General features: G+C 43.9%; 1 protein-coding gene across 8 annotated transcripts in view; it reads left to right on the top strand.

Annotated features, from left to right (window-relative positions):
• Positions 1 to 1,648: 1,648 nt before the first annotated feature.
• Positions 1,649 to 26,465, top strand: part of LOC132906890 (nuclear factor 1 X-type) — a 64,646-nt gene continuing 39,829 nt past the window's right edge. For 5 of the 8 annotated variants that reach the window (XM_060959495.1, XM_060959488.1, XM_060959491.1 and 2 more), the window contains exons 1-2: positions 1,649 to 1,779; positions 11,947 to 12,102. In XM_060959495.1, coding sequence (XP_060815478.1) covers positions 1,699 to 1,779; positions 11,947 to 12,102 — 237 coding nt within the window. In that variant the 5' untranslated portion in view covers positions 1,649 to 1,698. Of the gene's footprint in view, positions 1,780 to 7,081; positions 7,673 to 9,611; positions 10,081 to 11,946; positions 12,103 to 26,465 lie in introns of those variants that run through there. The other 3 variants (XM_060959494.1, XM_060959493.1, XM_060959492.1) reach the window with 3 other exon arrangements.

Genomic DNA, 26,465 nt, shown 5'->3' with positions numbered 1-26,465 from the left:
CTTCTCGCGATATCTTCCTCCCTCTTCCCTCTCTGTGGGATCGGGTGGGATGGGGTGTGTGATGTCGATCTCTCCTCTCTGTTGGATCACCGACTCTCCTCTTTGTTTTTCGTGGTGGCCTCTCCCCACTTACTCGCAGCGTGCGGACTCGTCGAGGCGTCCTCGCGGCGCGTCGCGGCGCGCTCCCGGCGAGCTTGCGCTCGAGCCGTAACTTTTTACGCCGACGCCGACGCCGACGCAGCGCCGGTGGCTCGGAGTCGGCGTAGTCTGGGACCTGGCGTCCTCCCGATCGGGAACGGGAACCTACAGGGAGCCGAGGAAGAGAGAGAGGAGCGTCCGTATTCGTGCACCTCGACGTCATCCTCTTCGGCGTTATCTTCTCGCACGTCGTGTCTCGTAGTTCCTCTCGTCTCTTCTTCGACGCTTTTATTCGCAAGAAAAAACCAAACAGAAAACGCGTCAAATCAAGAAAACGACATATACGAATCGAGTAAGAGGCAAAATCGAAGATAAAGGTGGACTACGAGAAAAAGATTCGAGTAATCGTTCAACCCCTTCGAAGCGAAGAGTAAAAGAGAAGAAACGGGAGGGAGAATAGAGAGGAGGAGAGAGGAATAGACGGTCCGTAAGGGTTAGCCGGACTGTTCGCAACGGAAGGGAGAGAGCGTCGCGAGAGAGGGAGAGACTGCAAGCAGAGGGAGAAGGGTAGGGCGACGAAGAAGAGGTGGGGAGGTTGCGAGAGGGGTAAACGGAGGAAAGAAACGAGGAGAGAAAGAGAGGGTATCATAGCGAACTGAAACGAATAGAGAAAGATATACATAGAAGGCTGGGTGGGTGGAGGGAACCGGAGCAAAGGGGGTAGAGAGGGATAGAAGGACAGCGAGAGAGAGCAAACGAGCGAGCCCCGTGTCTTGCGTGCCACGAGAGAATACAGAGAGGGCCTAAAGTCGAGAGTTAGGAGTTGTGGCTCGTGGTTAGATAGGATGCGTGTGCCTGGGTGCGGTGTTCCACCACCACCCGACAGCCGACGGTTCAGTAACAACAGCCAGATAACCAACGACACTAACTGCAACGACTGCGACAACAACAACAACAACAACAATAACAACAACAACAACAATATTATCATCATCAATATCAACAACAATCACAACTACAACGACACTGTGAACAAGATCGGTTCATTATCTGCGCAAAGGGACGACATCGAGTACGACACGAGTAATTGCGCGGTCACGCGCGGCCAACAGAAGAAAACACCTGGTGGTTGCCTCGAGCACCACGGTGCCGGCTGTCTAACGGCGGAGACGGCTCGACCGACACCACTTCCGCCACAGAAACCCAGAGAAAGACCGTTCACCGAGTTCACCGGTATCTGGACCATCTCAAAGAATAGCGGTTCGCGATTCGACCTTTTGAAGATCTCGCAAGCCTCGATTTCTTTGAAGAATCCCGTTGTCTTCCGGCCTAGTTGGAACGTAGTCGAGGTGTAGTCGAGACAGCGGAAAGCTGGTCCAGACCACGTACTTTCCGTGGACGCGGAGCGGCTGGCCGACCAGCTGGAGCACCAGCGTCCCACGGCGGCGATCGTCGGCGTCGCGCGGCGTCGGGACGACGCTACTGGCGAGCACAGGCTCGCTAGAGGAGCGCGCTGCGAGCCGGCTTCAGCCTGTACCACAGCCGACGTCCCAGCTACTCATGTTCATCCCGGACACACTGAGGAGCTGCATGGTGGAACCGGATGTCTCGACTTACCTGCAGGCCCCTTCCGTAGGACAGGTGCCTTCAAAAATATCTTCAATATACATACATTGTCGCGTCTATTTGCCGGATCGGAGATTCGTAAACAGAGTGCTCCTTTAGAAAGTTTTACGACCTTTCTTTTGGCTTAGTTGTGCTTTCTATTCGGTTGACGATTGATACGATGCTCGGGGGATATGCCTGACGCGCTGTGCCACGCTCATGCTTTTATTCGATTAAGTTGAATGTGCCATGCTTTCACGCTTCCCAATACCGCGTTGTTTGGTGAGACCGTGTCCGATATTCCCGTGAGTGATTTTGGTGGAGTTTTCTTTGGAATGAGCGTATAATCGTAGCAATGTTTGAAAGTCACGATCTCGTGTTTAGAACGAAGGATTGTTCTTTCGAATTTTTTGTCGTTTCTCCGATTTCTTTGTTCCTCTTCAATGGAAAAATATTAGTTTGTAATGTCCCTTAATTCTTCGTCTTATTATATGTAGGGGAGCTCTGTTTTAGACAGTATCGAAGGTTATTTCAGTTTCCTCTTGTTTTCGTCGGCGAGGGACGAGAATTAGAAGAAAGGGTTGAAAGACGGGAGAACACGTGCGACTCGCGTGCACCAACGTCGAGTTCCTTCTCCTGATCGTTCGCGGACAGACGTAAACACGAGTGTTTTGCTTGGAGAGTTCGCGATTTCGGTGGTTTTCGCAGAAATTCGTTGTGTCTGTGATTCACTCGTCGAACAAGTGCATCGTGAACCTGCGTTTCATCGAATAGATCGGATATTGTCTTCCATCGAGCGGAGGAAAACGTGACGAATGATTTGTCTGACACTAGCTATCCGAAAATTACGTAATCGTTCTTCGCTATCTCGAGAACTCAAAGTTTAACTTTGTTACATTCTTTCGGTCCTTTTTGTCCTAATCGCGTTTGTTTGTCGTTAAAGAGGTTTTAAGTTCAAGGAGGATACGAAGGTATCGGTGCCGATACGAGTGATTTATCGTTTCGATTTTACGTCAAAGTTTTTCTCACAGGAAAGTTAAAGGTTCTTCTGTTTGTTAAAACAGGGGCAAAGTTAGGACATGAAAGTCAGGAAGATGGAAAAAGTGCAGGAGCTAGGAAAGAAATTGCCGTGGGATAGGTTTAATCGATAGGGTGAAGTTCGTAACCGTCGTAATGAGGGTAGAAATGGTTAGATGCAACGCGATGCGAAGCGTCGCGACGCGTAAATAGCTTCCGCGCGTATAAACACATACTGGATCGTGTGGCGCACACGCGATCCATATTCGTGCCTGTCATATCCCGATCGTCGTTCGGTTTCGTTCTCGATGCCTCTTCTCGTCAGCTGATTTTCAGCAATGCGGCTTTCGTTTTCGTGGCGTGCGAAACGTTGTAATTATGTAAGGAAACGCCTATTTATACCCGATAATCACGGTTCTTACGTAACGCGACTACTCGACTTCGCGTCACATGCTCTCTATGTCCACTCTGATTTTTTATATTTAGATTGCATTTGCTTTTATCCGTTTACGTCGTGCCGTAGTTGTATAGCTTGCCCTTCGAGTTTGATCTCGCTCTTCTTTTTTAGCGACGGTAGGGAATGATCTCCTGGATGCTCAGAGTTTTCCATTTATTATTCGTTTTATGTTTGCGAGAATGAATTTATGTTCAGCTCGCTAGGGAATATTATGTTTTATTTAGAAGTTTATAGGGATGCTTTCTAAGTAATGTTTGGTTGCGGAATGGTGGAGCATAGAATTCTTAACCTTTAGGTTGCATTATCTTTGTTTTTTTACCGTAACTTTTTCAGGTATTTCAAAAGTATCAAAATGAAACAATACGTATTATTATGATACATATATTGTTTAAAATGTTGAATACCTAGTACGGTTAATTTTTGTCTGTATAAATTGCGGAACGTAGAAAGATATAGAGGAAAATCTACGCATTTCTATGTCCGACTAGAATTACTGAAACCCCTTAAACACCTGTTTCTCAATCACTCTGTCGCTAATGGTTTGACCAGCGAATTTCGTAGAGAGTTTGCAAACTCTTTTGCGGTGACAATGGAAATCTCGTAGCTCACTTTGGCGGTGAAATGTCGCGTGGATATAATCGGAGAAGGTTCGTTTTCCGCGTGCTCGTCTTCAGCAAACTTAGAACAATCATTAGTGTGGCGAACGCGATATTTACTTTGGGTGGTGTGCGGCTTGATACGTTGCATCGTGTGTATCACCCGTGCGAATCACAGAGGAAATCTACGAGAAAATCGCTTGTCGCATAACGAACACGTTTCTTCGAGTATCTTGATTTGGTGGAAATCATTCAATAAACGGAGTCGCTCGAAAGCCAAGTCAATCAATTCCAATCTTTTAATATCATTAGTATTAGATTAACATTTAATTCTTCAGTGATCTATCCAGAGATCTATCTGAATATCACATGGAGCGATACTTTTAAACTTCTTCGTTAGAATGTGAGGATTATTATCTGGTTAAAAAGGGATCGGTATAACTTTTTCGAAACTATCAAATATCGTCCAAAAAATATCGAAATCTATCTCGAATAAACTTTTCTCTTAAAAGCTTATCCCCGTCACCAAACGCTCTGACTATTAGACGAAACCATCCTAACCCACTTCAAAACCTAGGAATTCTCTACAACCACCTCAACCGTAGCACCTGTGAAAATCCAACTTGTTCAACAACCTCAAAAGCCAAGGATTTTCCCATCCGACAACAGTCGCTTGCTCTGATCAAAGGGTTGCCCTCTTTCCGTTTTACTACCGGCTCTCAGGCAATCCGTCTTATCTCGCGCAAATATCGGCTACTCGTTGCAAACGGCAGTTTCCAGTATCAGGAATCGCGAAAGCGAGTCAGAGTCCATGCATAACGCGTGTCTTCTTATCTGCTTGCGAGAAAACGAGGAAAAAGGAGAAGAGCTAGAGGGTACACTGCCGTTCATAAGTATTCGACCAAACTGAGATCGATTTTATATTTTGGAAGTTTCTTCATGTTAGTATCGGAATATGAGCGTGTGTAAATCTTCAATTTTTCAAAAATCAATTAATCGATATTGACTGTGTCGATCGGTTTAGCTATTGGGTGGTTCGAAACATTCGTAGTTTAATGAACATGGACGATAACATCGCCGTAGTTCGATTATAATCTATAGTTGCCTAACAAAAGTAAATAAGTGTCCAGAAACTTTTGAACGGTAGTGTAGAGGAAGGAGGAAGTCTATCTTACGTACAGACGAGGAGTTTGGCTATCGATCGCCACCCTCTGCACGTCTTTTTCCTCTCAACTCTGCTCTTTTGCTGGTCCTCCCGGTTACAAGCCACGCGGCCCGGCGACAACATGCACCTACCAACGTGAAACGTCCGTTGGTTTCTTACTGCGGACCTTTAACTCCTTCTGACAAGAACTGCGTCCTTGTATTTCAAGGCAGTCGTTTCAGAGGGGTAGTTGCACGCATTTCTTCGAGTGCGTTTGATCGTCTCATCCCTAAGGGTGTTGAGGTTGCTAAAGTTTTTGCGTTAGGTTATGGAAAGCTTTAAATATAGTTTCGTGGATAAAGGATTTAACGTGGTTTTGGAATTATAAGCCTGATCTAGCTTCTCTTGTTTTTAAATTTAGATAGAAGCATCGATCTTAGTATTAGGATGGTTGTGTTTTCGAGGATGGTAAGTTAGGTAGGATTACATTTTATATCAGGTTGACCCAAAAGTTTCTTCCGTCTTATAAGAAAATAATAGATGCATTTTGTTCAAATAGAACAAAATTGGCACGATCTAATATATTTTGTAAGAGAGTGAGAGAGTAGAGATTTTTGAACAAGATACAGCGATCGTGTCATGACTTGTTTAAGTCTTTGATATTTCTTTCATACTTATCGTTAAAACAGAATCTTACAAGTTAATTTTTCGTTCATCGTTTATCGCCTTTCTAAGAAATTCGTGAAAATTCAAACGGATTAATATTTAGGGGATTTGCACGATATCCAAAGTATTTCGTTCGTTTTTATCTGTTTTTGGTATCTTCTGATTCGGCAGTCGGTGCACGCCTTTCGGAAGAGTTAGAGAAAAATTTTCGCGGAATCGGGCTTCTCGGTGCGCCTACTATTTTTAGCGCTTCCAAAAATCAGTTCCATTGTTTTTTCGCGGGTTTATTGACGCGGAAAGCGGCGGCGGCTAGGACAGGAAGCTCCGCGGGGAATTGGAACGTGGCAAGAATCAATTTTGCCCGGCCTTCTTCCTCGAGTTTCACGCAATTTGCCCATCGTCCCGCGGGACGTCCCTCGTTAGACACTAGCGCCTGCTGTCGCAGTGTAAATTTTTATCCTCGCCGATCGAACATAGACATTTTCCTCGTAAATTACCATTAAAACCTATTTCTCTTTTAATACGAAACGGATACCTTCAAATTTTTTCCACGAATTTCTCCGAGTATCTCGAATTTCATAGACAACAGTTAGACTTGCAAATATTATTGTTACCATTTTGTTTCGAAATGTCAAATTGAAATCTTCAATTGCGTTTCTCGATGCCTTGCCTTGTAATAAGGAATCGAGTTGCGTGGATCGAAGATCGAATGCAACGAAGGCAGAGCGTACGACTATCAAGGATTAATTTTAAATCCGATTTTAATTTCAAATTGCAAATCTGCGGACTACCGAACCCAATATACGTATGATATTTGCTTCGGATATAAAATTAACCTTTTTGCATCTACAGACGAGAGCGTTAGAATTATACAATACGAATGTGCTAAAATTTCCCTGCTATTTTATGACTCGTCTCTCTAATTAGAGTAACATTCTACTTAATTCTAAACATATATTTCGTAAGATAACTATGGCCGCGACAGAGTTAACACTAAACAAAAAGAAAAAAAAGAAATAAATCATGGAAAATAGAATCTCGAGTCTAGTTCGATGTAGGAACACAAAGGGCGAAAACCCTTTAAAAAGTCGAGAAAAGGAAGACCATAGCTACGACCCAGCAAAGTGGCAAAAGGATCGCGATAGAAAGACAGGAAGAGAGAGTGTGTGTGTGCGTGTGTGTGAGAGAGAAAGAGAGAGAGAGAGAGAGAGAGAGAGCAAGAGATGCAAAGCGTGGAAGAGGGGCGTCGGGGGATGGGAAACTCGGTAGGCGGAGGGGATCTAAGGGGAAGAGTCGAAGTGTAGCACAGAACGGCGGGAGGAGTATGGAGGCTGAGGAGGGGTGGGGAGGGAGGGGAAGTTGCGTCGGTTCGAGGGCAAATCTAGTAAGCTAGGACAGAGGCTATTAATAACTGTTTGGGGTGCCGTACCTGGCCGCCGCGCGGTGCCTTCGGCGCGCGTCTAGATACGCGCGTCTCGACGACCGGCGTCTCAGTGTCGTCGCGACGACCGACGTCGTACCCGTCGTTCCGGCGTCGACGGTCCTTCCTACGTTTCTCCCTCGCACGGTGAATCCGCGATCAACCGCAATCCGTGCTCTGACGATTCTCGTTTCGTTTCTCAACGTTCGCGCGCGTTCTCGTTCTCTGCCTCGCCATTTTTGTTCTCCGTTCACGGCGAATCGTGTTCCCTAAATCGTTCTCGCATTGGCTCTATCGATCTCGATCGTGGAATTACGATCGAACGGTTTTCGTGGATTCGAGGAGGGTACATCAGTGAAGCGACGGTGGTTTGGTAGGCAACCGGAGTGGATCAGTGTCGTTCGGTATCGACTCGATATATTTAAAGGATCGGTCATCACGGTGATAGAAGCGCGTCGGTGATCAACTCCAGACTGATTGGCTCCTTGGAGGAGGATCAGCTGATCTCGTGGTCGCTAGAAAGCAGCGTGTTGTTCGTCGGGTGAATCGTTTCTAGCGAGAATCTTTGATTCTCTGCGTGGGCTGATTGGCTCGTCGGTTTTTCAAAGTGGTCCGAACGCGTAGTTATCGTAAGTATTTGAGAGATTACTCGGGCGTCGGTGGCTTTCAAGCATTTGGAATGTTTTCGTGATGGAAAACCGATTCCCATATTGGGTCTCGATCGTGGTTAATTGGTCGAGTTTGTAGGCACTACAGCGCAACGGTGCAATGACATAACTGGTCGTTCAATTTCGAAACCTTCGATCGTGACTTTTTTATCTTCTTAATATTAGAAATTGGAATTTGATTTTATTTTTCAATTAACTTTTATCGGATAGCAGTTTGTTTGTTTTTTGATTCTGTCTCTTCGATAGGTGTTCTCGTATAGGATTTCTGGTGTCCTTTTTTTTTAATGGAAGCGAGAATGACTGCTTATATTTTTCGACGTTGGCGTGGCTAAAGATCGTAGAAGAAACGTATTCCACGTCGATGCGTCGCGATAAACAAGCGCAGACGCGCAGAATCCGCGTCGATTTATTACCGACAACTACGCACCAAAACTCGCCATACAAATAGAAGTTTCCCGCGACACGTGCGCTCGCCCAGATCCCTCTCCACCCTTCGGAACCCGGTTTCTTGGATCCATTTCGCGTTATAGAAGTCCAGACACTGCGTGCGATGCATCTTTATTTAACTTTATTTTCATCATCTTCGGTAGAATATATTTCACGAATTGTTCTAGACATTTCTAAACCTTCACACTTGCTCTAATAAATTACCGCCAATTAGTTCGTAGTTTATCATTTTACGTCATCGATCGATCATCCCCTAAACGAAGCGTTGATCGATCATTCCTTAATTACCTAGAGTGATACTTTCATCGAGGTTAGAAGTTTTCACATATCTAGACAGATATAAATTTGTTAATAACATTTAACTGCAAATCTATTATTTATTAATTGCTGACTAATTCACAAATTCAAAATGATCTTAAATCTTATGATTAATGATATCGTTGTTTCAATTCAATATCATCGTTTTAAGCTGAATAATCCCTTAAATACTCTATTAGCTATTCCACAAATTCCAAAGTTTTTACTTTTTTTTACAATTTGAAAATTTTTTCAGATCGATCGAAAGGACCGTTTCGCTGAGAAAGATATTCGACATCGAAACGTTGGATCCTCGGCGTTCGTTCTCGCGAAATGTATCCGTGCGGTTCATCAACCCCCGAGAAACCCGGGCAAATCGCACGTTGACGTCCCCTTCGCCCGCGTCCTTGCCCTGCCCCGGTCTTTTCCGCGATGACGACGCGTACAGCGTCACCGTGCGCCTCCTTAATGTCTTTGATTTTCGTTCGCGTTCCGAAAATAACGACGTGTCTTATAGATAGACGCGAGGGCGCGCGGACAGGCGAGATTCGGTGACAAAGCGGGCTTGCGACGCGAAAATCTTCCTCTGTTCTTCCACGGGTTACATATTCCGATTTTTCTTCCAGTCTTCGGTACAAAACTTATGGATCGAAGGAAATTTTATTTGACAAGGAAGTAGATAATCTTGGAAATTTAAGTATCCGAGGGTAGCATCTTGCAAATGGGAGAAACGTAAAAACAACGTATTGCGAGTTTCGAGTTACTTTGTATGATACGATTTATGACAACAACGTGCAATGAAACTTGCTAGAATTAAGCGTTTTGTTTAGCTATGAAATTGGCCTACAGGAGAGGCCACACTGCTTGAAACAACCGGAGGATCGTTTTCAGGTCTTCAGGTCGTTCCCTATTTCTATACTTTATTTTTAATAATTCTTCGTTTTTATTCGGTCGGCGGGTGTAATAGAACCGGTTCATACTACCTTTTGTTTCTGATGAATTCCGATTTGTTTCTTGTTCCGATTGTTTTGAGCAGTGTAGATGAAAAATACAAAGAATCGTTAGCCACGATCGAGTTCCCTTATTAGTCGCCACCGATCGTCCCGAACTCGAGACCGATCAAACCACCGCAAAACCATGGTCCGTTTTCACGCAGCAGAAACCCATTGGAAGATCGAAGCTTCTCCCGCTAGACATCGTCTCCCTCGTGGAAGCCAATAAATCCTCGAGAGAACGCAGACAACGAAGGAGAAACCCTTTACCTCTCTGCTTGCTCGAGCATGCTAACGAGACGCAACCAGGAAGAGACCTCCTCAAGATAGTTGGAAAAAAAAATCTTGCGAGAAGAACATCCACCAAATAAGTTCAAAGATAGAAAGAAATAAAGAGATTGAAATTGACCATAAGGTCGGTTCGTTGATCCCAGGTGAAAGGAGGAGGAGAAGAAAGTCGTCGGAGAGGTGGTGCAGATGAGGCCACGATCAATCTGCGACAGGGTGGCGGAGGAGTATTACGAGCCTGACGGTTGTTATTGCGAAAATCGGTGCTTCTGACAGCCGGACTGCAGGAGGGACAGACAGACGGTAGTGTGCCACAGCAGCCGCAGTGCTTGCGAATACTCGATGGTTCGTGTCGTTTGACGCTTGTTCCAAAGGCTAGCCTCGTGTTCTTCCTCGTCCCTTCGCCTTTCCTCCGACGTATCGCATCGTCGCGTAGTTTCGATTCTGCGGTTTCGTATTCTTTATCGGTGAGCCGCGATAGCACGGACGATAACTCGGGATAAACTGTAGCGTGTTCTTTTCGATTTATGCTTGTGCCTTCCTCTTCCGTTTACCTCTTTTCATCGGATTAGACTTCTGAATCAGAGCATAGCAATGGTAGGTTAATTTTACGAAAGTTCCAAAGTATGACCGAGATTTCTTACGATCGTTGATCGTTTTAAGAAGCCTGGTAGATAAGAATTCGAAATGAAGGATATTATCTTTATGATTCAAAATTTTAAAACAAGGATTTCTTAATGGAAGATTTTCAGGGTTTGTCAGAGGGCAAATTGACAAACTCGATTTTTTGTTAATTCATAGAGATGATCAATGTGATCGTGGAATGACTCATATTTCGAAAAAATTACTAAAGTTATTTTCAAAATGTTACTAAAATACACAGACAGACGTGTTGTCTTGTTAATGTTCAGTAAATAATGCACGTAAAACTATTTATCACGTTTCTTTTACGTAATGACAGACTGGTTATACATAGATCATATTTTATCTGTAAAATTTCAACTTTTCCTTATCGATTTTAAATTATATCTCCCCCTATGTTACACCCCAACAATTTTTCAACCACACGTCATTAGCGTACCACTCGATCAACATGCAAATTCCTATCGTTCAATAAGACCCTTTCTCGTGCGCAAGAATATGTCTAAAGAGTAGAAGATGAGATTGCAGGTACGGGATATTGTTCTGCCGACAAATATTCCATCGAGCAGGGTTTTCATCTCGGTGGAAAAGTCGTCGAAAATTCATCTCTCTAGAACGATGTTTACATCCTCTTGAAGCGTGAATCGCGGGATTCTATACGAGAAATCGCATTTGCCTGACAAAGGCAAACGTCGTCGATCTCTTCACCAATAATCGATCTCCCTCTTTTCCCGGTTCTCCCTGTCGCCCCGTCAACCGGAAACGAAGGTTCGGCCATGTCTTCATTCCGGAACAGTTCGAAGTGCAGATAAGGGCCAGGTTTCCTCAGGATGTCCGCGACTTTTTCCTCTCTTTTATCTTTCGTTGGAATAAGAATTTGAACAATTTGTCTACTTCAATTTTTTCACTGAAAGTTTTTATTTTTCAAATCTTCTCTGCATGATAGTTTTGTCGGATCGGGTTCTAGGTATTAAACGAGACTGAACGTTTAAGACCACTATGAATTGAATTGAATCGCATGAAAGCTAGTTCAAAAATTTGCACTATCCTTGCACGATTATATACAAATAACAAGCTTATAAACCATTTCATCCGAGAACGAGAGGACACCTTTTTTACGAGACTAATCTCTATGATCCACTCTAACTTAGCTTCCAATCATACGGATACTCGTTTCTCAACAATTCTACAAGAAAACAAAAAAAAAAAAAAAAGAAAAAAGAAAAAGAAAAATACTTAAAAAGAATACAATTGCAAATCCACCACTATTGCTGTTACTATTCTTTAAATCCACCAAGAGTCCTAAGGAATAGAGCTTCGAATAATCGCGCGCCTAAACGGAATTCGAACGACCAATCAGCTATTTTCCCAGTGATGTTTTCGTTCGAATTCGATTGCACGACGCTTTCGTCGTCTTTTTCGAGTGAAGCGCGCACAGAGTAAACATCGACGGTGGCTCGTGTTTCCTTTGGGCTCGAAGGGGTTTCGAGGATAACCCTCGTTCTCGACGGACGGAATTCGACTGGACAAACGCGTCGCTAATCAACTTGTGACCGTTTCTGCCTGCAGGATGAGTTCCATCCATTCATTGAGGCCCTCCTACCATTCGTAAAGTCTTTCTCGTACACGTGGTTCAACCTACAAGCTGCCAAGAGGCGTTACTACAAGAAACACGAGAAACGGATGAGTCTCGAAGAGGAACGTCAGTGCAAGGAGGAGCTCCAGGTGAGTGATTTCTTCGATATTTTCTTTCTTTCTTTCTTTTCGTAAATAGAGACGAGACGTCGAACACGATGTTAGGACACGGATGGATTTGTCAATGTCGAATTTTAGATTTCTAAACCTGTTAACTTTGTATATTAGCACACTGTTATAGCACTGGACACTTGATCGATGTTTTTCACTTTATAAGCATTGACATATTTTCTAAAAAAGTGCGGAAACTAGGATAAAATTTATTTTACAATATACCGTTAACAATGTGTTGTTAAGGTCGTAAATTATGCGAGAAATGTTTTATATCGTTTTGAAACGGTTCACGTGTTTACACATATATGTATACAGAATGGGCTGTGTGTTTACCTATAGGATGTTTTAGTCGAATAATCTATTTATATCTAGTATCATACGAAGGCAATAAGCTTGTACACGTAAAAATTGGTAAAGGGAAGATGCGAGAGACGAGACATTATCGTCGCTTTAACCTGACGATCTGGAGGCGTCAAATTATGGCGTTAAATTTTGAAGCACTTAAGTTGGCTAGTTTAAAGCGTAGGAAGAAAATTCAGGTGTTTAAACGTGGCAGTCGTGGATGAAAACGATACACAGAGGTGCACACGTCATAACGAATCGATATGCCAGGTCGAAACGCGATAAAAGTTCCAGCTGGGCTCTTCATCGGCGAATGTCAGCGAACGTTTGCACGAAACCGAGCTAGTCGTCGACACGGAGGTGTGCTACGGCCTGCTAATTTCATGGTTAAGAATAAAAATAATGAGGTTTCGGCCTATTTCTGGCGCAGAAGCGTCCTCGTGACGCGCGCTATCGCTCAGCCTCAAAGCCAGTAGCTCTCAATCGTCCTGCGTCTCGTCTCGGAAACCTCTTTATTAATAGAACGATTTAGCGCGGAACCAGGGACATTAACGAGGCATAGCGTGAATCACGAAACGCTTCGTTGCTTGTTTAATTTTTGGGAAGTTGTCGTGAAGTGCTAGATTTTTCTCTGCAGCGTCGAATGTTCGAATATTTAAGCTTTTGCATTCTGGAATTTAACTATCCGCTGGCATCGGTGAGTAGCAAGTTTGGATTTGGCTATTTCGCCTTAAACGAAACGAGATAGACGTTCGTTGTGTTTATTTTATCGAGTTAGAGAACTGATATTCGAACGAGACTAGCATCGTGCCTCATCCTCGGTTTACCAATAAAATCGCAGCAAAGTCTAACAAATAATATGTTTACTCTATTCGACGCACAAGTACCTCACGAATTTCCCAATCTAACGCTTCTTAACTGAAGCTAATATTTTGTTTCTCCACTGGTTCACCAGTAAGATATCAACAAAGTCTTTGGTCGCATCTACGGGAATCCCCAGATTATCCCAAAAGGTAACGTTCAGGCCGATCGACCTCGACTCCGTCGAACGAATGTTCAATTAGGGGGGCAGAAAATAAAATGACGAACAAACAGGCAACTGAAAAAAGGAAGGCAACGCGAACAAAGAAGGAAGAGGAAGAAGAGAGGAAAAACGGAAGAGAAGTCGGTGAACCCCGGATATCGAGCGAGGTTGGCGCGTCGGCTCGGTTCGACGAGTCATTGACATTCGAATTTTCGGCCGGACCGCAATCTTTTCCCTTGGTCCTTTTTTTCTCTCCCCCGGTGGCGGCCTTCGCCACCATCCAGCCTCTCTCCCAACGACCGGTGCACCGCTAACATTCGGCTGGTCCTCTCTTTCTCTCGTCTATCCACCGCAATTCGTATTCTCCCTCGCGACGCCGTTCGATCAATATTTTAATTTCGCGATGCTGCGGTATTTAGCGGGACGAAAAGAACGAACGGGCCGATGCTCGTGAAAGAAGCTATCCTATCGTAGAATGGAGGGAGGATCGATGGATCGTCGACTTCGGGGGAAATCGTCGGCCAACGACCATCTTTTTTTTTTTTTTTTTTTTTTCGCTAACTCCCTGTTTTACGACTGTATCGTACGATTGATTCGACGCGAATTAGAATCCGATATCCGATGACAGGTGAAACGGGGCGCAAATGGAGGGACAACGACGGTTTCAAGATTCTTTGTTACGCTGAAATAACCAGTCGATTCTTTTCGTTGTCGTGATCTTTATTTGTCTTCTTTCTTTAATCTCTTACATTCGATATTTTGTATAGTTTCCAAGGATAGTTTCCTTTCTCCTTTAAAAGTCCTAAAAATTGTCAGTCAATGTATGTATTTAGGTTTGAGTATCACTTCGTATCTAGGTACTACTAGGCGATTTTTTTAGTTTCGTCCTTCCTTCGAACAAGCTAATTTTCCAAGTCACGAATAGGACTTCGATGGAATGGCGATTGGCATGATACAAATTTTTCCCGGGGGTCGCTGCGTGGAAGTTTTTAAAAACGAAAGTGCCTCGGAGCCGTAGGCGCGCGCGGGTCGCGTTGAATTTTACATGAAGTACATTTAATCTGCGTCGCACGAAGCCCTGCAGGCTCGGCCGAGCCCTGTACCATTATATAGACGGGCTTTATGAAATTGTGACCGAGCGTAGAACAGGGCCCTATTCGCAGAACCCATAATCGGCGATATCTGTTTGCGAATCTGCTCGTTTCTCCTTTGCCATTTTAATTAACTTTTGTCAACGATCTTTCTTCTTCAATTCGAATTTATCGTTGGTTAGGGTTTCTAAATCTTGTTTGGCTTTCGGTTACTTTTTATCGAAACATTCTACATATATGCTTTCAAATATCTTACTTCATTCTTTGTAGTGCCACGTGACTTGAAAGTTATTCGTGTACAGATTGCAGATATTTATGCAATTCTGGGATATTTGAAAGCGTAAAAATACACAGAATGCACATAATATGCAAAAATGTGATATCCAAAGTACAGATATAGCACTCTTCACGATATTTAGTAAATAAGATTTTCCGCTTAGGTTTCATCTGTTCGCTTACGGTTATAAAAAGTTCGAATTCGCATAAATATCAATAGCCTACTCGTGTATATTTTACTATTTTATTTTATCACCGCATCGTTGTATCGGCATCCCTCCAAGAAACATTATCTGGCGTTAGGTTCAGATTAGATTTAGGTCACATTCAAACTTTGAAAAGCAATAGCAAGTTACTACTGTTCGCTGTTGGAAAGGATGGAGGACTAAAAAGAAGATTGGGAGTTGGTACGAACTCGCGTTTGATTCATCCATTTTCGTATCGTTTTTCCGAACGAACGAATCGATCTCGGTAATCGGGCGACAACACATTCGTCGACCTGAAATTTTCGAGCTGGTAGAAAGCCGCTCGACACACAGGCCACGTACGCAGATGCTTTCCAGAAAGAGCCGGGAAAAAAGCGATACACATTTCATGGCGTTCGCGGATAAAAAGCGACGACGTGCATGACTCGTTGACATGCGACACTCGTCCCCGCGGAAAATTGGAATGGACGTTTCCAGAGAAGAGAGACCTCCCCCCCTCTCTCTCTCTCTCTCTCTCTCTCTCTCGTATACTCTTCTCTTTTCTAATCGCGATCTTTGAAAGCGGACCGATTCGAACAGGAACACGTTCCACTCTCGGACACTTTCTCTGACTCTACATATTTCTCGCCATTTACATACATACTTTACGCCATTTGTAATCGTTGAATAAATTGGAACTTCCGAGGTTGTGTCACTAAACGTAGAGTTATTTTTCCGAATCGGTTGAGGCGATCGCGAAGGAATAAAGAAACTTTTACTTTGATACGATGACTATATATCCGTTATATTTCAATCTAAGTATCGCAGCTGCCAGGGCATAATAACTTTGGTATCTTGGGACCTTGCAGGTCTCCTCCCTTCTCTAACATTCCTGGGCAAAGTGGTTTTCGATAATGATTGAGAATTTTCAAGTATCTGTTTATTGGGAAATTTCGACTTGAAAATTTTATACGGTTTGATGGAGAATTAATTCGTTCTTCACGGTTCATTTTTCGTATCCCGTTATCGCTGTTATCTTTTCGCTCGTACCATTTCTATCGATAAAGAGAATAGTAAAGAAGACAATTGTTAGTGTATAAATAAATTCTTCGCAAGAAAATCCTTGCTATCTGGAAAAGTGCTGCTATAAGAGTATACCGTAATCGTTGACAATCGTATGGTAAAAACTTCGGTAACGCGAAGGATTGAATTGGTTAAATTCGTAGTTTGAAGTTCATTTAAAGTTTGGCTGCGGTCTAATCAACAGTCTAAGTGGTGGGACATAAATAAAGAAGAGGTGCTTTGTAGTCGAGAGCGTTATCTAGATAGGAAAAGGGGGATTTGCAGTCGGTTGCCTATCTACGGCATAATTTATAGTCCAAAGCCTCGCGTAAAATAGAAAATACCTACTTTGTAGTCCGAATTCTAGGAAAAGGGGATTTGTAGTCCGTACTTCATCCTGTGAAACAAAAAAAACGTAGTTCGTAATCTTAAAATCGATCGTATAAAGTTGAGAACCGTAATTCGTAGTCTGCTGTTTCTCATGTATGCGGGATAAGGACATTGTACAGAATTACACTTTAAACACGATGTAAAACAATTCTCCTCGTTTTGTTTCGTTGCTAAAATCTCAGCCTGTAGCCGCGTGTAAAATCATAAGAAAAATTCTTTACCGATTCGCAGTTAGAATCGTGATCGATGTCCATTCTTTAGAAGGATGTCTTATATCGAATTGAATCGCGTGACGTAAGGCAGTTTCGCATTGTTCGAGAAAATCAAGACTTTCGAGGTCTCTGAGCGTTGCAATTAAAAGTTTGCACGCCTCAACCCCTTTATCGATACCGCATTAATCACCCGACAGTCCGCAATTTACCTGTAGTCCGTCTCTGCCTCCTTCGTAAAAAAAAAGATTCTATTAATAATCGAGACTCGGTCGGAAGAAATATCAGAGAACAGTTATTGGAATTACGAAAGCTTACCTCGTACTGTTTACGTATCCGAGCACCCCGAAACGACCGATAATCGCGGCTCGTCGATACGCGATTAACCCCTTCGGTGAAAGGTCTCGTTCGACGGCGAGTGCCCTCGAAAAAACACATCCTCTCCCCTTGATTCCCTCGGGGGCTACCGAAAAAAAAAAAAAAAAAAAAAAAAAGAAAAAATTCGTCGACCACGAAGGACGAGCAGAGTGGACGAGGAAAGGCATGGAAGCTCGCTCTTTCTCCCTGGTCCGACGACTGGGCGATATGGTACACCCTGCTACCGAAAAACCGAGTAAAAAGGAGAAAAAGGGAGGAGAAAGAGGAAAAAAGGAATACGAATGATGGGGTGGTGGAAATTGTCAGAGAAGAAGCGTTCGAAGAGCGAAAAAAGGAAGCAAGAAAAATTCTTGGACCGTCAAGGGGAAGGGGGCTGCGGAGCAGGGTCCGAGTCCGTCGTTTTCTCTTAATTTCGAGACAGGCCGCAGGACGATATCGACTACTTCAATTCTGGGGACGGGAGGAAGAGCGAGAAACTACGGGTGGCTGAGGGAGTTGGGGTTGTGAGAGAGGATCCGGAGAGACGGAGACGGTTAGCCGGGAACGAGGAGACAAAACGTGGCATCGAGAGTCCGAGAAACAGAGAGACGAGGAAAAGGGAAGAGGGCGGCGGGGACGAGAGGACGAAGAGTCAGAGAGGGTGCGGGATTTCGAACGGGGTGGAAAAGACGGAAGATTCGTGGGTAGACCGGGACAGAGATATTGTAGGACGCGGAGAACGTGTACGAGTCGCGCTATCACGCGAGAACAGGGCGGCAGAGGGATGAAGAGGGGTTGGTGGGTGCAAAATGTGCGGGGGTGCAGAGAGTGCACTACCAACACCCGCAAGAAGTATCCTAGTACACGGGTACACACGAGCTTTTCGGGTAGCTGGAGAGAAAGCGGGATGGAGATAGATCGGGGGAAAACAGAGAAAGACGGAGGAAGATAGAAAGGGTTGGGATATAGGGGCATGGCCAGGGTGGTTAGGGCGAGACGGAATCGGGCAAGAGAAAGAGAGATAGGGCGAGGAGGGGTGTGCAGTCGGGAGAGGGTGGAACGAGGGTAGTCGGCAGAGAGCGTAGACATGTAGCGCATACGCCGTCGCGACGGAGGCTGCGGCTACGCGGCGCCTACCAACCACCATCTATAATCTCTATGCGGATATCGATTTTCTACCCTGTATTTCCTAAATTTATGCAAACTAGCGGGCCGTCCTCTACTCTCCACTCCCATCCTCCGTCTGCCCTTCGGCCCAACCACCAACCACCCTCGTGTTCTGTGTTCTATACCTTTCCCTCTTCCTCTCTCGTTCTCTCTTTGCCTATCCTACCCACCTATGAACCCTTCCCCTTTGTTCCCGTGCCGCTACCTCTCTGTCCCTCTTCGGACGTTTCTCTCCTCTTTTCGACAGTTCTCGATATCTGGCCGTCCTTCTCGCTCTGGCAACTATCCTCTGCCAACCCCTTCTCTGGTTGGCCGTGTCGGTTAGCTCGGTGTTGTTCGGTATGTGTGTCGGCCCCATTCATCTAACGAGCTCAAGCGGGCTATCGCATCACGATGCACCTCGCACCTCCTCGTCACGAGGAGGTGTATTCCAGTTTACGTTGGGGGGCTGGGGCTCGATACACAAGCGTGCGCCGACCTCTACACTCGCGACACGGGGGTGTGAGCCTGTTTTCCGCTGCTTGTTAACGTTGGATTATGTGTTTCGGCTTTCGGGTTATTAATTATATCGACGCACCCGCGGCACCAGGGATTATCCGCTTCCTCGACCGCCTCTTCTCTTTTTCGAGCCCCTCTTTCTTTTCATGTTGATTTTGGGACGCCGGCTTGCAAGCGCTGGTGGGACAGAGAGAAGAGGGGCTTAATGAGGTCGATGCACATCGACTGCTGCCGCGAATCGATGAATAAATAAATGGCGCGATGCGGGACAGGACACGCGGAATTTTCGTGTCGTCGAGCTGATTCTCCAGCAGCTTCCTTTTACTATATTTTTTTTTTTTTAGTCATTATAAATTTAAATATCATTTCTTTCTGAGACTAACGGAACGATACACACGAAAATAAAATATAAATGATCTTTAAACAAAGAAATTATTATATTCGAAGGAGATTATCAATTCGAGTGACACGTCGATCTGTCGCGGTTAGCGGATTAAACGAGTTGCATTTCTCCTCTATACTACAAATCTTCGTGTCTGATTACTTACACTTATACTTAGGTCGTTTACCACTTCAACTGCTCGATTGTCTCAAACAAACGCAGTCGTTCCCTTCATTTGGCGCTCTCTGCGTGTTGAAGAAAATAAAACTACATCAACCCTCTCTTCTGTACTTGGTTTCGACCCCCTGGTGTCGGAGCTAGCGGCGTTTAATCGCGCGTGAGACTTTTTACGGGACGTAGCCTGGCCTTTCGGCTGAAGGCTGTGAAGACAAACGATCGTCGAGAAGACGAACCCTTGGCTCGAGGCGTCCTGACGGCAGGCATATCGTTGAGACGCGAAATAATCCACTTCCGTGTTTCTCTCCCTTTTCCATCCTCTCCATGGTTCGCGTTTTATTGCCGGCAAAGCATATCGCGTACGTCTGTGAGAGAGGAGGGAACCCTTTCGCGCGAATATTCTCGAAGGAACGCCGGCCTGAGACGCCGGAAACAATGGCAATAAAATTTTCGCAACGGCTTCGCCTCCCCGACTAACGTCATCCCACGTCCAATCGCTCCACGCGTTTCCTGGGTGCGGGCGGTTTTATAGCCGCGAATCTGTCCTCGTATCGCTTCACTTCCGGGTCGGTGTAATCACATGCATTGTGATCACAGGGGTCAATGGTGCTCTTTTGTATACAGAGGGGATGTTCTTTGGATGCTGGAGGGTTTTCAAAATAAACAGTGATTTGACAGCGTTTCTAGACTTCTGGTTCGATGTAATTCTCGATAGAGCTGTTGCATAGGCCAAGGGTTATTCTTTGGGTACTAAGGACTTTTTAAAGCTGTTGAGGTTGGTGTTTGGCGATGGAAAATTCTGGGAATAAATTTTGCTTTCACGAAGTATCTTGTTGAGAACAACGATCGTTGTGTAATTCATGGAGTACTTTCAGCCGAGTTGTTTAATTCTCAACTAGTACCAGGTAATGTTACTATATTTTTAATTGCAGTTAAAAATATTTTTTTTAACGTTTGGTCTTTCTTGAAGGAAATACGGCATTTAGTAATTTTGCGAACAAGTAAGAGATACTTAAAAGTCGACGCGCGAGCCAACAATCTGATTTGGCGAACTGACTGTCGGGTATACGGAATGGGCAGCAAATTAAGGCTCGGAGGGTGGTAAAGAACTGTGAAATTCATCGCGGCTCGATAAGTCGATTGGATTCGTTAGGCCTCCACTTTGGCCCAATTCCGGCAGTTTTACTTTTAAATGAGGCGTAATCGATATCGCGTTTATCCGTGTGTCTCCTAATCGACACACCTTGATTTCCTTCGATTTTAAAATCCGCTTTAACGAAATATTAGTTTCGACACCACATAAGAGTGTCTGTTTCTTCCAAAGAATATTTTCTACGAATATTTTCTACCACAACTTACATCTAAAGTATAAATCTTCAAAACTTCTATTAACTTCTATTAATACTTTATCGTTACCTTATCAACGGTCATACAATTGCCCAAAAATGGTGGTTTTACGAAAAATTATAAATTGATTATTTCTAGTCCTAGTTAACTTTTGTAAAAGATAGCAAGAACAGTTCGATCGAAAAATGGACGCTCGGTTTTCATCGAAGTTTACAACGCTGCCTTACCATTACAACACAATTATCGTCCATTTATCTGTACGCGAAAGTTGTTCGGTCCACGTTTCGGAATTTACAGGGCGCCATTTTCGTGTTTCCTACGGTAGCTTCTTCATATTATTGCCACGGATGTCCATTAAATTAGAGTACAATCCGAGGACACCGTTGGCCATTTCCATTGTCGCGGTAACGATAAATAAAAGGGGGTGGAAAGAGGCATGAGGGGGAAAACGCGTTCTCCTCGTTCTAAATAAATCTGTCCGCGGTAGTATTCCCATTCAACGACGTAAAGATATCCGCGAAAATAAACGAGTAGATCGAAGCAATCCCCCAAGGAGACTGACGCCGGTGTCTGAAAAACGAATGAATTATGCGACCAGAAGAATGTCGTCTCGCAGCCGTACTCAGATTATAAAAGTCGCGAGTTCGTGTTCCTCTTACGGCCTGCATATCAGTTCTTGGAATTGTCCTGGAGAAAATTATTTCATCCGAGAGCATGATTCTTCTATTTGACGCCAGCTTTTTTTACGATCGAAAAGAATTGACGTTTCTTCTTAAATCGAGGATGACCTTGTTTCATCTTCCGTTTGGCAAATACACATCGAACCGAGAATATTTATTTGTTAACTGTTAAATCGATCTGTTAACCCCTTTTGATTTTCATCGTGCACGAAGATCGACTATAATAATAATTTATCTTCTTCGTAATATCCAAAGTTACTTTACATTTCCTTCGTCGTTTCTTCTAACGCAGAATGAAGAATTTCTTGGAAACTTCTCAACAAACCTTCCAATATACTTTATCTCCGAAGATTTCCTTTAAGTTTCCCACAGTGCAATCTAATATTGTATAAAATACCTGCGTATCATCTGCAAGTTTCACCTCGAATAACGTATCAGAAAGTAAAGCCTCGGCAAAATCAAATCAACCTATCCTCGAGACTCGTTCTCCTAAATGGCTTTTCGCAAACCGAACCGCAAACCTCGTTTGGGGACGGTTTCCCTGCAAAGAAGAGGTCTCGCAAACAAATTAAGCGCGGCATTTCGCGGCAGTGTCTCGAGGAATCCTCGTCGTCTCGCGTAAGTTCAAAGGCCGCGCGGAATGAAGCGCCTCAGGGGTTGAACAAATGGGGAGGATGGGTTAAACTGGGGGTGGCCCGGGATGCTCGATCCTCTACGTAGTTATCATACATATAGGGTGTCCCAGGTCTTTTTTTATTTTTACTTTCTTTTATCTTTTTTGGCTTCATTTTACCATTATATTCTGCGATTGAAGATAATGAAAAATGTTATATAGAAATTAATTTCAGATAAAGAAAGAAAATAAAATTCCTATACATTCGGGCGCGCAATTCTCATCGTCCATAAATATTTTCCTTTATTTTACCAAATGTGTCAGAATGATATAAGAGATGAATGAGGTTATTAATCGAGTATTTATGAGCGTATTCTTACACAATATTTTCTCTTATTTTTACTCGTACCATATCCTGTCATTATTTTACGCAAAAACCTGAAACACCCTAGTATGTATATACAGATTTATATATACATATATTGAGATAGAAAGAGTAGTGGGAGGGGTTGTAATATTTACAACACCCTATGCAGAGGCCGGAATTGCCTATAAAGAAATCGCGGAGTCGCTTTGTTCGCGTCATAACGTAGTAACGTAAGGGGCCAGCAGCTATACGGTCGGGAAGCATGCCAAATTAATAAATATATTCCAGTCTATCCCAGCCTCTCTCTTTTTCTCCTCTCATCTCCTCTTCCCTTCCTCTTCTATGAAGCGTGTGTAGCCATTGCCATCGAGCGTTTGGAAGCGGCCCACCTATGGGCTTCCCATAAATTCTCGATCGACGCGCACCGACCAACTCTCCATCCCTCTATGCTAACCCCTTTTCCTAGCCACGGACACTCGAGCTTTTTCCCCGTCGCGCGTACATGTGCATACGACCACTCCGAGTCTCGATTCTTCGGTTTCGCAATTTATGACACGGCTTCCGAAGTAACCGTCTTCTCCGAAATGTATCTCGATTTATGCAACTCGAACGAGCTTTTTTCTTTCCGTTTTTGTTTTCGAAATTTGGCCATTTTTTTCGGATTGGAGTACAGACGATATTCCGGTGCATCGCGAACGGTTGAGCTTGCTGTTTCGAATACGAAATTTTGAGAGGGTGGTTTGTATGTTTTTATGCGGTTTACGTAGATCGTGATACGTAGATCGTCGTTAGAGTTTTTGTGCCGCCGATAGACACAATAGATATTTATCATTCTTTCATTTTTGTACGGTGTGATGTTATAATTTTGTAAAACGGAATATGAGAGTTGTGGGAGGTTTTTTTGAACGAAATACCTTTTTCTCCCCCTCGGTGGCGGTAGAAAGTTTCTCGTAGCCTTAAATCTCGGTCGAGATTCTCGCGGTAGAAACATCTTTCTTTCTAACTACGAGTGGACGAAGTTTAAGAGCTTGAGTGGACAATTGTCTAGAAGAGTCTCCTTCACACCTTCTTCCCTGACCAAACTACTTTCTTCGTCTTCGAAAAACCATGACGATTCGCAACAACCTTTCACAGTATAACGATCCAACTACTTAGCTTCGTGGATGTACGAGCTTCTCGAATATTTCTTTTTAGAAAAAAAAGCGTGAAACGTGTGTCGTATCGTGGAAAGAATCGATCATTTTGCAACATTTCCAGTTCGCCGGGAATGGACGAGCTTCCTGATGGCAAAGTGGCTCATTTGCCCGCTTAATTCCCGTGACACGCGTTACAACGCGTGTGCACAATTTTGATAGGATAAGCGCGCGTAAACACGCGGCGAACAGAGTCGCGACAGCGGCTCGAAACGAGGCCCGAGGCCGAAAAACCGAATCGATACTCGCGCACACGTGCATCCAGGTTGCCTGTCGGTGTTCTCCGCGAGAGAAATCGCTATAGATTACGCTTACCGACGGGAGAGGGGAGGAGGGGTGGCCTGAATTTAACCCCGACAGTTAAGCCCTTTGAACCAGCTAGTCGAGATAGAGATATGCGTTTCCATATAGAAGACGTTGATTTAAATGGATATAATTCTTTTGCTTCGAGGAACATTCTAATAATACTAATAATAATTGCGTTATTGGCATTATTGGTATTATTTTATGTTTGCGAGGAAATAAATCGAATGAATTGTACAATTTATTGGCTTAAAAAATTTCGAATAATTTAGAAGATACACTGATTTGAAATCAAGACACGTTCAGTACAGTAACGTTTCGCAATTCCATGATGCATGACATTTCGGTAAGCGTAGAAGCTCTGGTGTAGATTCGGGACACGTTCCCATCGTGAATCAAAAGCGCGCGTGACCCAGTAGCTCTCGAATAATTCTACTAAATTCCGTCTTTTAAGCCATCGCCAAATCCAAAATCTTGATTTCTAAAATTCCAACCTGAAGTTCCAAAATCGAACGTTTGCGTGGAAATCCGATGACGCAGTTCGGAAGAGAATTTCAATGTCATGGAAAAGAAGAAAGCTGCGGGGCCAAGTACAAGCGCGTTCGAAAGGAGAGATCGCGTGGAGGTAGCACGTGGCACGGGAAGTGGCGTGCACATGGCCGACCTAAACTCGCCTCGCCGGCTGCCAAAGATTCGTAAACCCGTAATTCGTACGTAGGGGGCTAGCGTTGTTGATTTGGCGTACGGCGTACGCCAACACAGTCTGGCCACGTGGTTCGACCGAACACGCGCTTTTCTTTTCGCGATCATGCGCCAACCGGCTCCAACCCGGTCGAAAAATTCATCGAACCGCTCTGTTTTCCCGATCCCTCTTTGTCCCGATGGATCTTCGATCTCCTTTATACGCGAGAGAAACGGTGTCTTGACTCTTAACGACTCTGAGAAGGTTCTACGTCTTTTCCGGAACATGGGTTATTCTGATTTGTTTGATTATCCCAATGCAGCCAGTTCCATGATCCAATTTCCATCATTTGTTATTATACGGAACTGAGTTCATTTCGATGGAATTGTGATTTTTTCGGAATCGCATTATATCCTTTGTTTTGTGTCCCTTGTATGGAACGGGCAGATGTGAGTAATTTGCGAAGAGAGATCAATGATCATTTTTGCCGATTTATCCGTATTTCGTGAACTGTTCGAAATTTACGCCCGCGAATCAAAGATAAATCGAACAAATTCAATGTCACCGACAAGCTTCTCAAACTCACCCCCATGTTTATAGAATTCTCTATCTATATATGCGATGTAATCCGATAAAAAATTATTAATTAATTTTGCAATTTTATGTGCGCAAACGGCTTTTCGAGATAAACGTATTTAAAATTATGCACGCCGCAGAGGTTTATTACCGAGTATCATCGTTTCATCATGTGCATGAAAGGCTCGGTGAAAACTCGAAAATTCGCTGACAGTGTAGAAATAGGAGATTTGTCCTTTTTGGCAGAAGCACATCGTATATCAAGAATTTTTCACCTGAAGTTGAATAAACTCCTCTCATTCGCGCAAAAAAGCCCCATAAAATACTTCGTAGACCAGCTCCACCAATTACCACTTTAAAAGAGGTGGCAGATAAGAAGAGTGGCCCGAAAAAATCGGCAAATACACAGGAATCCTCTCGGTCTGTACGCCTCTAATAACAATAACTTTTACGAAGTAGCCAGGCCAGGCGAGCAAGCCTCTCGAGGCGTCCATTACGTCGCGATATAACGCGTCTCAGCCAGCCCTTGCTTTCTTTTTCTCTCTACCGTCTATCCTCAACCTCCGAGCCACCCACCCTCTGTTTCGCGGTCCAGCAGACTGCGACAATTTGCCGCATAACGATGCCTTCTTTCTTCTCGTAATTGAATCTAAATATTAAAGCTCCGCCGGCTTTGGCGCCGTCCTCCTTGATTTTTCGTTCCTTAACGCACCTCTGGTGGCGTTGGTGGCTGAAGGGGCGACGGAGGATGGCGTCTGCACCCCGACCACTGTCGAAAAGTTTCGAGACCAGCGTCCTCGTTGCCGCGGAGTATCGTTTAGAGCGATTCTCTGCTCGCTGAAATTACACCGTAACGCGTGTTAAAGGGCTCAGCTCGTTCAGAAACTTCCCCTTCTAAACGACCGTCTCTGCCTTGTTTCCAGGGCTTCGTTCGGATTATATTCGACCGCCAGGTACAATTGCCTTGCGTTAGAAAGCAGTTAGACGGAGTATTTGATGATTATTGTTGAGATCGATTCGGGAAATTAAATATGTCCGTTACTCTCTAATTATACGTTACATTCGATTTTTGCATCTGGTTTGTCCGTATTCATTGAATAACTTACTGAATGCAGTATGTATATATAGTTCTAGTTCTAGCGAGAGTTATAAATTTAGAAGTCTACGATTACAAGATCATAATTATGCCAAAACGATTTGAGAAGTTTGCAGTCTGTTGTATTTAAGGATGGATACCTGACGTATCACTTGTCTGCGAACTTTTACGATTCTTTTCCTGCAGTTACAAATTTATTTAAAGCTATACGTACTAATTATATAAGAGACCGCATCTTACACATACTTTGAAACTGAAAGAAAAATGAAAGCAAACGGTACAAATTAGCTAACGAACGTTTAAATTAGCGAAATTAAAAAAG

This window comes from Bombus pascuorum, chromosome 5 (assembly GCF_905332965.1).
Source record: "Bombus pascuorum chromosome 5, iyBomPasc1.1, whole genome shotgun sequence".
In the NCBI taxonomy this organism is placed as follows: domain Eukaryota; kingdom Metazoa; phylum Arthropoda; class Insecta; order Hymenoptera; family Apidae; genus Bombus; species Bombus pascuorum.
This window is presented reverse-complemented; position numbering and strand designations above follow the sequence as displayed.